The following is a 15,621-nucleotide window of genomic DNA, read 5'->3' on the forward strand; positions in this document are numbered from 1 at the left end:
ATAAAACGTCTGCATTCAAAATCTCTAAGTAGGAAAGTAAGTAAAGCAAAGTGTACTATCAAGAAAACAGTGCTAATTTCTGGTAGTGCATAATGCAATGCAGTGATTGCCCTTTCTATGTATTAATATTTAACTCTGGTGGGTGAATATTACTTATGTATTCTGTATTGGACGGTTTCATTTAGAATGAGAAATCTGCATAGTAGTTAATTTATTACAGACAGTGGCAGACTTAATGTTGGGGAGCAGTGGAGTGTTTACGGAACTTTAGAAATCACATCATCAGATGCGCCTCAGCAGACTGATCTTAGCAATGTGATGATGGTGTGTTGGTGAGCCACCCACAGATGTATGTATATGTGTACATTCATTATCCCCCCCACCCCTCTGTAAAGCTTGCCGCGTTTGCCTGCATCTCTACAGCTGCTCAACATAACAGAAAGTTAAAGTGAATGTAGAGGAGAGACAGAGATAATTAGCATTTAGCAAAAGATATGGCTAAATGCTACGCTAACAATCAGGGACCAGATCAGTCAAAAGCAGTAACTTAACAAGTGCACTTACCCCATTTCTACAGTTGTCGAATGAGCGACAGTCATTTTAAAGTTTGAATGAACGCTGTGTCTGTTTATAAGGTGTGGGCTTATTTTTGTGTGTATCTGGCCTCGTATGCTTGATGTGCTATGTTTGATATCAGTCCTGCTGAGGGTGTACAAGTAGCCATTTGTCACTTCATACCTAGTAGTGCTGACAACAGCCATTATATTTATAGGAAGAAGAAGCTGTTTTACATCTGATATGATTTGTATGTTGGCGTTAGTCCATGCAATTAAATTAATTACCTTCAAAACTGTGCAGTGCGATACATGAATATGTTGAAAGAGGCGGCTAGGACACAATTCAGATGGTGTTTGGTGGTGGTCGGACCCAGATATCTGACAGACTGGTATTATCGCCACAGTGTTGAAGTCTTTACTTGCAGCGCCATGCCTCTGACTCCTGTGGTATGATAATGAGATGTGAAGCAGTGTGGAGATGGATGAGAAAGAGCAGCAGAGGGTGAAACTAAGGGAATGAGAGCAGCAGGGGCAGGACACATCGACTACATGTTCATGTGTGTACTTGTGTGCTCAGGTGCCATCAGATTAATTTTCACTTAAAGCCTAACTGCTTTAATAGCTAATTGAAGGTATTTGTAGCATGACATAGTCGTCAGTCTCTTTGGTTTATAGTCTTCACTTTCTCATGTTATCTGATGTCTCCGCTATGCAAAATGTTCCCCTTTTGTCTTTTCTTGGTGTTTAAATTCATCATGTTGGACAGTATTGTCCTGTTGTGCATATGCAGAAGGACTGAGGTAATGTTTGCAAAAGAAAAACATCATTAGAAGATCATTTGTAGAGACTGGTAACATGGGAATATAGAGAGTATAAACTGTAGTCATCGCCTTTTCATGTAATAAACTTTTCCATCATACTATCTGGCAGAATAAGCACTTACAACATAGTATATTTCTAGTACTTACTTCAGCTCAGTTCAGTTTTAATATTATAGGCTTATAAATCACAACAAAAGTAATCAAGTGCTCTTCATATTGTAAGAATTTCAAGTATTCCAAATTTAGCAATCAAATGATTGGGAGGGGCAGCCATCTGTTTTAAGCCAGTGGAAAGACAAGATCATAAAGTGATGACGAACAACAAACAGGGAAACACATGTGACATGCAGCAGTAGTACGGGGGAGTAAAAGTGAGAGGAAAAAGAGGAGCGGTGCTCAGTGCATCATGGTAGAACCTCCATCTGCTTGAGCCTATTGCAGCATAACTAAGAGTTTAGAAAAAAGGAAAAAACAAACAAAGCCTAATCTTAAAAGTACAAAAGGAGGGGGAGGTGGGGTCTGCCTGCCAAACCCAAACTGAGAGCTTGTCCCACACGAGAGGGGCCTGATATCTGGATGCTTTAGCTCTCAGTGTACTTGCTAAAACACTTACTTTAATATTTTTGGATATTTAAGATAGATTTATTTTAGTACTCTAAAAGAACAGCTTTGCATGTTTCACAGTCGTAAACAATCCTTTTCTATCGTATACTGTCCGCTGGTGCAGCCCCTTTTATTATCCTTTCTAAAACAAGTGCCTTTAAGGTTTGGTTCTGTGCACCTGGAATGATTTTATTAAGGACATAGTGTCTCTGAAAGTAACAGATTCAAGAGTAGAAAAAACACTGTCTGAAATAAAGCATTTAGAGGAGTGTGGAGTCGGGGCCCTTGCACACTGACTGACTGCAGTTTTGAAACTTTGGCCATGTTTCATATGAGCAACCACGACTGAAACAATATCTGTTAGAGAAAGTAAGAAAGAGCATAATAGATCCCCCCTTTTAGAAGTGATAGGATGTGATCGTTCAGGACTTTGTATGTCAGGAGATGGATTTTAAAATCATTCCTGGATTTTACAGAGAGCCTGTGAAGTGAAGCTAATGTAGTTTTTCTCTGGTCCCAGTTAGTGCTCTCACTGCAGCATTTTGGATGCTGCTACCCATTCTCTCCCTTTTCCTCACCCCCTCATCTCTTTTTTTTTAAAATTCCTCATCCATCCATCCTTCCTTCCTTCCTCCTTAACTCCCCCCTTTTATGCTGTGTATTGGCTGCATGACTGCAGAGAGAATGGAGCAAAGCATCCAGTTCAGGGAAGTGCTCTGGCGACAGAGCTCTGCTGAGGAACGCATTTATTAGAAGAGAGAAGGAGGAGAGCTGAGGAAGAAAAGAGTACCGTTAATGGGAGGGAAAGAGGGAAGAGATTATGATTATATTGTTATGGCTTATTCTTTGTACCTGTGGTGTTAGTTTGTGCTTTGGGACCTCTTAAAAGACTTATTGGTGAGGTTGATTGGCCTCGATAATACCAATCACACGGGTGTCACTCAGAAACCGGGGACACTTCGGTGATTGCATATATTTTTAGTTTCACCTAAGCAGCAAAGGCGGGAAGGAGGATGTTTTGAATGAACTGACGCCACGGGGCTCAGCAGAGGACGTCAGCAACAGCGGCACTACCAGCTGAGAGAAGTACACACACACAGGCACCACTGAGACGAGCACAGCACAGCAAATCACAGACCTGCAGCTAACATGCTGGGCCAGCCAGGACAATCAACCTCACACGTCTCCTACAAGAGGCAGCCAGTGTATGGGGCGACTCACAGGTGTGTATCCCAGCCCCTCTCTTAGCACATATATGGGACTGTATTGCTGCATAGCTTGTCGGGAGCTGTGTGTGTGTGTGTGTGCTAAGGCTTTCCAGCAGGCAGGAAATAAAATGCTTTAGATTGCATGTTGTTAAGTGTTTGTACAAAGTCTACATGCAGGCAGGTTTCAGAGGCATGCTGAAAAGTGTCCGCTATCTCTTTTTGCTGCCAACAAGGCATCTGGCTTTTTATGCCTGTATAAACCTACTGATTGCTTTTGGAGGGTGTGTGTACCTGTGCGAACTGGATCAGTCTTTACGGGGGTGAAGAGACAGAGAGGGAAAAGAAAGAGAGGGAGAGAGAGAGAGAGAGAGAGAGAGAGAGAGGGAGATGCTCACTGCAGTGCTTCATGATCACAGGTCACTGATTGCTGTGTTGATGTCAGCAGAACTGTGATCCCTTGGGCTTGTATACTTTAATGTAGATCTCTCTATAGGCTAGACTATTGCAGGGGTTTAATGCAGTCCTAAGTTCAGAGTGAGCCAGACTTGTAAAAGAATGTAGTTTACATGGGAGTGCGTGTTTATTCTTAGTGCACTTGCTGTTTGTTAGGACCCTTTACATATGCAGACAAACAGCACACCTGCTGTATGTTACATGTTTCTTACACACCTCAAATCCTATATGTTACACTCTATAAACTACATGCAGTGGGCGCTGTTGCCTTAAATAAAAGACTAAATTGTTACATTAGTATAATTGTTCAAAATGGATCATATATGTAATTGATACAGCAGCATATAGTATGCATGCTGCTGTAGACAGACAGCTTTACATTAACACAGTTCGAAGCCCAGTGTATGAAAAGCCAAAGAGCAGCTTGAAGCCGGCAATTTTGAAGCTGCTCTTTGGTTTATTGGTGTGGTTAATGCCACTTTTAAATGGGATGTGACATGGAAACCATCCATTTATTGATCTGCACAAACTACATCAAGCTTATTGCCATTCTGTCAGGGTCTTTATGTTAGCTGAAGCGATAAGGTTACTTAGCCTGTTTGTCATTTCTACATATGCTTCTGCATCGGCCAGATCCCCCGCAGTGCTCTCTGCCACAGAGGCAGTAAGCACCACACTGCAAAATTTCTTCTAAGATCAGCAAATAGCAGAGCGTGAAGGCTTGGATCATCTTTGAATCAATAGTCTTTTAATTGCAGTATGCTACATTAACAGCACAGCACATGTTGAAATAACATTAATGAGACTGGTGAGTTTTTTCCAGTCCTGTGCGGTTGTCTGGTTTTAATGGATTAGCTAATGCTCACCTTCTAGTGTTGAACATCTGACTCAATGTTTAGTTCACCAAAACAGTCCCCAGTCACACCCAGCACAGCTCATCCTTCCTGCTTCAGTCCTCGGCCACAGAGTGGAATGTAGCCAAAAGCCATAGTGCTTCATTTGTATGCTTATCTGACATAGAGGTCATGTCTTTGATTGAATGGCTGGAGCACTTCAGGCTGAAAAATGAAACACCAAAAATAGGTGCAGTGGATAGAATACCTTTGAATACAGGGGACAGACCCCGCCCCACTGCACATTTCCAGGGACACTTACTATTTCTAAGAATAGACTATAATGGTGATACTTAACAGAAGGTTAAAGCATTTGAAAAGGGAGGGTCTTCTCAGTGTATTAAGATCGTGACCTTTTTAAATCCCCCAAACTGTTATTTAGTTGAGCCGCTGTGAGTAGGATAGAGATTCCAGGGAAGAGACTGTTCTAGTAAAATCTCCATCCTGCTGGCTGGTAAGAGTTTTTCGAGCAGTGCACCAGATGTGGCCTACCTTCCCTGCCTTAATAAACCCACTAAGTCACAGCAAGCTTTCCTCACACACAGGATACAGAGGGCTAAAAATAGCCTTCATTTACCCTCTGCCAGCCAAGTGGACCCTCACCTAATTAATTTAATCCATCAGTTTAATTTCCATGTTGAACTGTGATAGCATGCATGCTTTGGCAGTCAACAGAGAGAGATGCAATGTGTTATTACATGTTTTTTGTGAAAGAAAATGGGTAACAAAATTTGCTAACAAATAATAATTCTAAACATTTGATCAATGTGTTTGATCAACAATCATGTGGTCTAGTGATGAAGGATTTAATGTCATCACTGTGCTCCTCTGGTCTCAGTAAGGGAATACCAGGAAAAAAAATAGCTATGTGTGCAGCAGACATGAAGCCTGGACAAATTCTAGTTGATGTTGTGTGGTTTCTGGACTGCAGGGGCCTTTGTGTGTGGTGCCTGGGTGTTGTTCATTGCCACAGAGCACTGCAGTCGTGGAGTAGCCGCTTTTTGTCTTAACCCCGTGTATCACTGTAATATAACTCCCCAGTGGGAGTGTGTTCATTGGCTGCCTGTACTCTGGGCTGTGTGTCTTCTCAGATTCTGTAATGAGAACTGCAGGAGAGATTTCTCTAAGCCTCAGGCAATCTGGGCACAGGTAGCTCCCAGCACACAGACACCCTCACACAGAAAGAGCCGACTCAGTCCCGCGAAGGAAAGAATGTGACGGAAGAAAGCATTCGCCATCCTTGATGAGATTTCAGAAATGTCTTCGTTATTTTAGATACACTGTACACATTCAATGGTAAAGATAAGCGTGTGGTTTAGAAAAAAGAAAGTGCTGTGCTTTACAAACTTGGATGCCCTCAGGCCTTGGATTCTTACCAACATAATCACTTTTTGAAAACTGTCACTAAATGTAAATGAAGTGAAGACATTTACAATAAATACATTTCATCGGGATGATTTCATATATCTGTGTGTGTTAGTGTGTGTGTGTGTGTGTGTGTGTGTGTGTGTGTGTGTGTGTGTGTGTGTGTGTGTGTGTGTGTGTGTGTGTGTGCTGGTTAGGGTTAAGTAGAGGGTATTTAGTGGCTGGATGATATAATAAAGTCTCTGACACAATTGTGTAAAGGATTTAGACATGTTTCACAGCATGAGGGTTAGCTGAATCCGATTGTTAGAGAATCCAGTGGCTGTTTATCTGCTTCTCTGCTTTTGGACAAAAGCACTGGCAAGTGACATGGCTTTCATGAAATGTGGAAAACGGGGATTACCCTGGTTCAGATAAAGTAAGCCTTAAGGCTACAATAAGATACAGCTACATCTGCTTTGTTTCACTACATTGCAAAGAGCATATGGTGAACTGAAGGCACAGGAGAACATATATATATATATATGTGTGTGTATATATGTGTGTATGTATATATATATATATATATATATATATATATATATATATCTCCCTGAACTGATATTGTTACACTATAGTAGTTATATCACTATTAAGTGGTCTCCTCTGTCAGCTATTAGATAGCTATTACCCTATTCAGTGGTAGCTTGAGTCTTTTGGATGTGTCATGTGCAGTTCAGTTAGATCTATCATCATACTACTAGATAGCGCATGTTACAAAGCTCTGTTGGCTACTAAGACATTTTATATGCACCTCTTAAGGCCTATGAGAGCCTCCAATACTGTCCTCTGTTTATCACAGGTTATAATAAAAGAGGAGCACCTTCTGAGCCTGCTAAAAGCTAGAGAGGGTGATATGCAGGGACTGATAACAATTGGAATTTTTTCTTCAATGCACTGATAGCATCTCTACCATTTAGTTTCAAATGAAGGAAGATTTGTTCCCCTTGCATCAAAGTGGTAGTGAGACAAGAAACAGGGTATAAAGGGTTATGGAAGGTGTTTTACGCTCAGGGGGAATAATGAGAAGGTTTTCTGCCAGCTCTTCTGAAGTAAAACATTCACCCAGAAGACAGAACAAACTGCTGTGTCAGTTTCAAGTCTGTGCAGTTTAGCCACAGTATCGCCACCTAATTTCCCACATTATTTATCTATCAGTTTAATACGGCGCTCACCAACTCTATTAATTACTGCAGTTTATTCTTATATTGTGTAGCCTGGCATACTGTAAATTGAATAGAAGAAATGTTGTTATTTGTGAAAAAGATTCAGATATAGTGTTTTTTTTATTTGAATATTTGCAAATTATGAACTGGAATTTTTGTATCTGATACATGGTGTCTTGCTCACAGTCTGTTTATCTGTTAGCTTTTTATTGATTCAGTTTTTGATGTTGTGGGATTATGGGGTTTAGAGATCAGAGAGATAATCTGTGCATGAACATATGCAGTTTGTCACTCTGTGTGTGCTCAGGGAAACGTGACAGATATTCTCGCTGTGTGACTCAGACACATTCATTCTGCACATCCATCATTTGGTACTGTTCAAAACTGGGTGCAGACAGGTCGAAGACAGAAAAATGCTCGGAATAAACCTCATAAATGATAACTGCTGCTGCATGGGGCTAGCACTGAGGTAGGCCGTGCCTGCATTTTAAGACACATATTTTTAAGATTTGCATTTTTAGGCCACATATTCTTACTTACTTGGTGATGCTAGTCCAGATAACTCTGATGCACACAGTGGTGACGAGCCACATTTTGGTTTGTGCTTTTGTTCACCAGTTTTCACTTTTTCAGGAACTCTTCATCTGTCTTTTTATAAATCTTTTCATGGCTGTTGTATGCAATTGATTCTCTTATTCTGAAGAAAGAGCAGTCATCTCTCACTGTCACCTGAAGAAGTGAAGACAAGCTGGGTTACTGAAGATTCTGTAAAGGTTTACTGGCAGCATAAGAAAGCATTACACATTAGAGGTGGGAATCATCAGACAACCCATGGTGTGATGTTATCACAATACTTCACTCACAATATGGTATTATTGCAATTCTTTTAACATTTTATGATACGCTGAGTATTGCAATAACATATAATGCGATTTGTCACCTATTTTCGATTGCTCATTATGTCCGCAAATATAAATGTAGTCAGTATCTGTATTATCCAATAAGATAAAGTTGTCTTTGTTTTTTTTTCCTGCAAAATGAGATTGACAAACATACCAACACTGTCACTAAAATCTGCAATTTATGTTGCTTTGAGACAGAGTCAGTCTGCTATCAGTCTGCAATTTAATGGTGTCAAGTTGGCAATTAAGTGCAATCTGTTTCTGATAATCAACTGCGATAAGTCATAAAAATCACATATTTGTTGCTGTCTACTTAATCAGAAAATCACATTTAACAGAAATTTCCATTTAACTGTTACATTTGCATTCAGCAACCATCCTATTCTAAATATAACCAGAATACAAGTAGTTTGCAGCCAGCTGAGTTGAGTCCCCTCGAGTTGTGCTCAGTGACAAAGGCTCATTCACACTGATGGCAATGTGCTGGCAATCTGTCTGCATTTATAAATTAGGCAGTAATTATTTGCTAATCTTTGACAATCTCTCTGAGATGGATTGTAGTCAGTCCAAGTCAGACTGCAACTTTTTGCTGGATGTCCTGGGCAATCATCAGTATTAAAAAAACAAAACAAAAATAAAACAATAAATCAATGCAATCACCGTGCAGCCACTGATTTTTTGTCCTAGTTTTCCTCGTGTGACTGAGCCATTAGCTTGCTCTGAATTAGGAAGCAGCTTTGTCAAGCTAAGTATGTCCAGTGTTGGATGTGTTTTTTTTGGTCGAGCTGATTTAATGTAAGTAAAGATGATTGTGCATGCGATGAGCGCTCTTGTTCATAGCATTCCCCGAGTATATTCATTTATTTCATGAAATATCGATATTTGGTGTTGCTGAATCGATTGCCATGTAAATTCTATACTAGATATAATGCTGCATCCACCCCACCCCCACCCCCAACCATACAACACATCTGTGTACACATGGGAAGAGTGTTAAGAGGCTGTGCATGATGCACCACTGCAAAATCAGTTTTATGCTTACAGGGAAGATGCTGTGACAGCTCTGACACTTATTATGAATATCAATGACGAATGCAGTGGAGTGCAAGAAAGATGTACAGACGATTTCCACAGAATTCTCTCATCTCCTCTTTCATAATTTTGCTTTGGCACTGATTATAGAAAATGTTTAATCTGACGGGTTATTGGGAATAGTCTTTTTTTGTAAATTCCTTTATATGCATGTCACTGCTCAAAAACATTGCCCCACTATAAACACAGATCGTGTCATGTGATTGCATAGCCTTAGTTTTACAAAGGATGCCACAGCTATGCTTTATCATCTGGTTTGCTTGAAAAATGATAGTTTAAACAACCACCTTACTATGTTGTGCTGGATTCTGGGGTTTAATTTAGCTCACATGTTGCTATGTGCCAGATAAATAAACTGCAGATGAAGACTGTTGCTTATTGACAGGCCTTTACTTTTAAAAATCTTTTATAGGTTGTTCCAGCCAGACTTTCCCCCTTAATCTCTCTCCTCAAGGATATGTTGCACAATTTATTTATCACCACTCCTGCCATCAAAGACGAATGTAAGGTACAAAGAGGGAAAATATTTCTTCAGTTACTCTAACTTTTCACAACTTTGTATGTTCTTCTCCAAGTCTCTGTTTCTTAAACTTTATCACATATAGTCAAAGGAGCTTGCAAAGAAAAGCGTCTGGACTTCTTTAAGTTGCTTGAAGACGTTTCACCTCTCATCCGAGAAGCTTCTTCAGTTCTAAGGTCAAATGGTGGAGAGTCCCAGATATAAACCTAGTGGGAGTAACCCCCCACAGAGGGACAAAAGGACCCCCTGATGATCCTCTAATCGCACGAGCCAAGGTGTGAAACTGGGTGTGGGTCCCAATCAGCCAGAGTTTCGGGTGTGTTCATTGTGAAACCTGGCCCCACCTTATCATGCGAATTCCTGAGATCAGATGGCCCAGGATGTGAGTGGGCCTTAAGGCGTCTGGGAAGGGATCTCAAAACTGGATTATAGATGGCAGAGAGTTGGTGTCGTAAACCCCCGCCTCTGTTCAAAGATGGTCGCTCACAGTGGACATAGATGGCTTCTTTCACTCCTCTTTCAAACCATCTGTCCTCTCTGTCCAAAATGTGAACATTGGCATCCTCGAAAGATTGTCCTTTATCCTTAAGATGCAGATGGACTGCTGAGTCTTGTACTGTGGAGGTGGCTCTTCTGTGTTGTGCCATGCGTTTGTGAAGTGGCTGTTTGGTCTCTCCAATGTAGAGGTCTGGGCATTCCTCGCTGCACTGTACAGCATACACCACATTGTTAAGTCTGTGTTTTGGCGTTTTGTCTTTCGGGTGAACCAGTTTTTGTCTGAGTGTGTTGCTGGGTCTGAAATACACTGGGATGTCATGCTTGGAGAAAACTCTCCTGAGTTTTTCTGATACACCGGCTACATAGGGGATGACAATGTTGTTGCGTCTGTCCTTCTTATCCTCCCTCGCTGGTGTCTGGTCTTCTTTTCTGTGCCTCTTTGCTGACTTTAAGAACACCCATTTAGGATAGCCGCACGTTTTGAGTGCTTCCTTTACATGTGTGTGTTCCTTCTTTTTTCCTTCAGGCTTAGAGGGAACATGTTCTGCCCGGTGGTGTAGGGTCCTAATTACTCCAAGTTTGTGTTCCAAAGGGTGATGGGAGTCAAAGAGGAGGTACTGGTCCGTGTGTGTGGGCTTCCGGTAAACTTCGATGTTGAGTTTGCCGTTCTCTTCAATGTGCACAGCGCAGTCCAGGAAAGGCAAACAGTTGTCCTTTGTGTCTTCCCTGGTGAACTTGATGTTTTTATCTATGGCGTTGATGTGCGCAGTGAAGGATTCCACTTCTTGTGTCTTGATTTTGACCCAGGTGTCGTCCACATATCTGTACCAGTGGCTGGGTACTCTTCCTTTGAAAGAGCCAAGAGCCTTCCTTTCCACTTCCTCCATGTAAAGGTTGGCTACAATAGGTGACACGGGGGAGCCCATGGCACAGCCATGTTTTTGTCTGTAAAAGCCTTCGTTGTATTTTAAATATGTAGTGGTGAGGCAGAGGTCTAACAGTGTGCAGATCTGATCGGGTGTGAAGTTGGTCCTGTCCTCCAAGGAGCTGTCTTCTTGTAGTCGTTTTCTGACAGTCTCCACGGCCTCCGTGGTGGGTATGCAAGTGAAGAGAGAGACTACATCAAAGGACACCATGGTTTCATCTGGATCCAGGGTAAGTTTCTGGACCTTGTCGGTGAAGTCGACAAACACAGACACATACTTAACAATGTGGTGTATGCTGTACAGTGCAGCGAGGAATGCCCAGACCTCTACATTGGAGAGACCAAACAGCCACTTCACAAGCGCATGGCACAACACAGAAGAGCCACCTCCACAGGACAAGACTCAGCAGTCCATCTGCATCTTAAGGATAAAGGACACTCTTTTGAGGATGCCGGAGTTACTAATTCAGTTGTGTTGTGTGTTTTTACAGGAATTAGATGGGGGGGAAAGGGTGTTACAGGATATCGCTGACCTGTGAAGTATTTTATCTTCTGTCTATTTGTTCTGCTTCCAGAATGACGCATTGCTGCTTTTATGTACTGCCTTGTTTTAGTTCATAAGTTACCCAGATGGGAGGCTATGGGTAGGGACAATAGAAGGAAGAGAGCAGAAGGAATGGGGGAGCTAACATCTTTTTATCTCTTCTGATTCATTGTTATATTTCACAGGCTCATGCTCTTTAATATATTTTATTCTGCTGACAGTGCCATGATCACTTTGCTAGTTAAGCCTCCTACACATGGGTGAGAAGGGGGAGATTCAAGGGTGAGTCAGACAAATTCAAATGAGTCATAACGTAAGAAGGCGCAATAAAAGTTTAATGAGTTTAACCATTATCGCACTATGAAAGTGTCAAAATTGGTGACTTTTGGTAAAATTGATCTGACTGTTGGATCTTGGTGGTATGTTTAGCTTTGGAGTCAGCACAGCTAACGGCCCTGTGTTTATCTTCTGCCCAAAGATTTTCAGCTTTAGCTTTCCTGCACACTTCACATCCCCTTCTGTCCTACATTGCACAGCTAAGCGTTTAGCTGTGTTTGGCTTTGTGATGCGGGTTGGGCTCTGTATTTAGCTGCTGAGCCTGAGGCTCAGTATGTAAAACAGAAGCATATGCTCTAGTTCAGTGTTCCTTAGCCACAGGGGAAATCAGGTTATCAAAGAAAGAAATCGATCTTCTTTGTCATTTTATATTTCACGCTTAAGATTTGTTTTAATTATTTTGACTGTTTTTGCTTGATTTTGTTTTATATGCAAGTGAGCTCCCAGTTTGGATTTAGGACACAGACTCACTCTACTTTTAAGATTATGCTTAAAACTTTACTTTTTCGTAAAGCTTATAGTCTTGTTGAATTAGACTTAGGCTTTCGGTGGGGGGGATTACACACTGAGCATTTCTTTTTCGCTCCCTGTGAAAAACTACTATATTTAATCATTAGCAATTATTAAACTTGGGCTCTCTATTATAGTTTACCTCTTGTCCTGTCTCTCTTTGCTCTCACTCTCAACTGGTCATGGCAGCTGGCTGCCCCTCCCTGAGCCTGGTTATGCCAGCAGTTTCTTCCTGTTAAAAACACGTTTTTCCTTTCCAATGTTGCCAAGTGGGGATTATGGGATAATTTTGGTTTCTTTTTAATATTGTTGTGCATTGAGGCTACTGCTCTTGTACATAAAAATGTAATTGAACTGAACTGAAGCACTCCACTTCAGAATGACCTAGAATACAGTACCTTCCTGTCTGTCTCAGTAAGGAAGGAGTTAAGTCTGTGTTGGCACATAAGCCTTTTTTAGGCATGGGGTACATAATATTGCTGCCTTCATCTCTTACAACAAGGGCATCCTGTCATGCAGAAATAGTTCACTTTGATGTTAATGTTCTCATGGCTTCATTCAGAGTTTCACACAACTCTGACATTTAAATCCATCATACAGATCAAACAAATGATCAGACTGTATGATTGTAAAGTGAAGAACACAGTGTCCTTTGTGGTTAGCTCCTGATCAGGTCTGTTTCAATGTGGCAAATAATTTATTATAATCAGTAATTAAGTTGCAACTTCACACACTTCGCTGTGATGCTCTTTTGCTCTGGAAATGTGGAAAAAAAAGAAGTCTTTGTATTTTGTACAGATTTACTTTACAATAATTATTATTATTATTATTAAAAGAGAAGAGGGAACATTCATCATTTCATTAACTCTTGCCCCATCATAGGGCAAGTTTGATACTTCCTCAAATTTGGCACGAGATTAGTTGGAAAGTATGAGACCGTGTGAGCAAGCGAGGTGGAAAGTGGCAGACTCATGCCATTTAAAAAAATGTAAATGTTACTAGATTCAATCAGAAAGGTTCATATGCCCTCAGATTAATAGAAAGGAGTACATGTCTAAAAGGGGCAACATTCATCCTGCTGTGTTAGTTGACATTAGTTAGCATGCTCCAGTTCATGGAGCATGAAACAGCATTTGCATTTAAGAGACACCGTGTCCAGGATCTCCTTGATCAGGACTGGCTAGCTCATCAAGGAGCCCTAATTCCTGATTTGGAATCATTTGCTTGGAACCTGAAATCAGTCTGCTTAGCTGAGTAGCGTGCATCTCTGCCGGATGCTTTCTGTGCATCATTGAAGCAAAATATTCTGTTCTGTGATAAAAAAACCCAAACATGTTGATAGACATTAAAAAGCTTTGGGATATTTGAGACCTTGACTTTTTATCGTTTAAAATATGCAAGGTGATAGAAATAGATGGAAATACATGAAAAACCCAGGCTTGGAACCTGGGCCCTTGAAATAGCCATCTGGCTCAACCTCATGAGCTATAACAGTGCCATCATTTTCTGGTATATGCTACTTCAGAAAGAAGAAATAAATAAAATATAAATAAAATAAGAAATAAAGTTCTGTATGATAGCATCAGAAAACTCGTGTTTGTTTATTTTTCTTACAAACTGATCTTTTTTTAGCTTATTTCTATGTCATATTTCCCCCAGGTTTTCCTTGTATAGTGGCTGGATGCCTCAATTGTGCTGCCTAACGCACACTTTGTGAACCACTGGCCTAAAGGGAAGAGGAAACGAAGCTAAAACAGCCTGTTTCAGATAGTGGATGAACTCAGGGTTAGTCAAGTAGAGCCCAACAATAAGAATATGGAGCTGGAAATGAGCACGATATGTTCTCCTTTATGTATGCACTTCACACTTTACAAGGATGTTGTGAAGTAGACTTCATCCCGTTAAGGTTACAAGAACGCCATTTAACATTACTTTCTATTACTCGAAGAAATGTGACAATTCTTATTAGCAAAGATTGAAGACGTCAAATAAATGTGATTTGTCATTGGTCTTGGCCATCAATATTCGTCAAGTAACGTGTGGATAAATCTGTGGTATTAAATATTGACCCAAAAAGCTGCAGGGACCTGCCATTGATTTTTTTTTCTGAGTAATGCTCACTTCAGAAGACTTCCCAACTTTTTCTTTGTCACAGCATATCTCTATTATTGATCCCTGGAATAAGCTTTTAAAAGCCATTTTATTGTCATGTTTTGGGGCATTATACTAACACAGTGTCTTTGATGAATTACTACTTATCACCCTTTATAAATATTTATCAGCCAGCTAAAACTAATGCCAGTGGAAAAGAGGAGGCAGTGCCCAAAGCCTTATCTGCCCTGCCAGTTGCTGGCATATTTGGAATTTATAACAATCTTCAACAAATAAATAACAGGAGTTAATGTTTTTTTTAATAGTAAATATAAGAGATCAGAATCTCAACAGCCACATCTACTTTTGTCAATTTTTAAAATCAGGTTTCCATGCATTTGTTATTATTGGTCCAACTCAAGTCTCTCTTACATTCACTGTAAAACAATTAGCTGTTGCCAGACTTGTTTTGCAACAGCATGACCAAAGGACAATTGTGACTCCAATGAAATGTGCTGCGTCAGAACTGCACATGCTTTGAATGTTAATAAGACAACACTTCTTTCATTTACTGCCAACCCTTTTGTTTGACTGATGTTCAGACACTGGCAAGTCTGTGCACCTGTTTTTGAGCCACATTGGGCCCGTTTGAGCCTGTCTTTGTCCAGTGCTACTTGAATAGTGTTTTTTTTTCTTTTCTGGATGACTGTGCTCCATTAAGTAAAGCTTGGACCAAGATTTTCCTATTTCATTTATTCCATCTTAGAGACACAGCTGTCCTTCAGCTGCAATCATTGTGTCATGCTACCAGTTCAGCTTGGTGTTGCTGCTGTTGAAAACAATGTAGTTGATGATGAATGAGTGCAGTGATGGGGAAAATCCAGTTATTCAGTGTGAAGCTCGTATCCCTCATTTCCATACTGAACTGCAGTTGAATCTCCCGATAGCTTTTTGGGAGAGACTGCCCAGATAATTCTTCCACAAATGTCAGGGAAATGATGCTGAGCGAGGCTGCTGCAGTCCTCTTCTATGAAACTGATAACGCTCAGTCAACATTCAGAAATCCTGCTGCTGAATGCTTATCTCCTTAATGGCTCC

General features: G+C 40.7%; 1 protein-coding gene across 14 annotated transcripts in view; it reads left to right on the plus strand.

Annotated features, from left to right (window-relative positions):
• The window catches only part of plekha7b (pleckstrin homology domain containing, family A member 7b), a 77,464-nt gene that overhangs the window by 14,444 nt on the left and 47,399 nt on the right, over nucleotides 1-15,621 (plus strand). The window contains exon 1 of one of the 14 annotated variants that reach the window (XM_026167223.2): nucleotides 3,068-3,204. The exons of 12 other annotated variants lie outside the window; for them this stretch is intronic. In XM_026167223.2, the coding sequence (XP_026023008.2) occupies nucleotides 3,131-3,204 (74 nt within the window). In that variant the 5' untranslated portion in view covers nucleotides 3,068-3,130. Of the gene's footprint in view, nucleotides 1-3,067; nucleotides 3,205-7,494; nucleotides 7,575-15,621 lie in introns of those variants that run through there. One more of the 14 variants, XM_026167232.2, reaches the window with a different exon arrangement.

This window comes from Astatotilapia calliptera, chromosome 1 (genome assembly GCF_964374335.1).
Source record: "Astatotilapia calliptera chromosome 1, fAstCal68.1, whole genome shotgun sequence".
In the NCBI taxonomy this organism is placed as follows: domain Eukaryota; kingdom Metazoa; phylum Chordata; class Actinopteri; order Cichliformes; family Cichlidae; genus Astatotilapia; species Astatotilapia calliptera.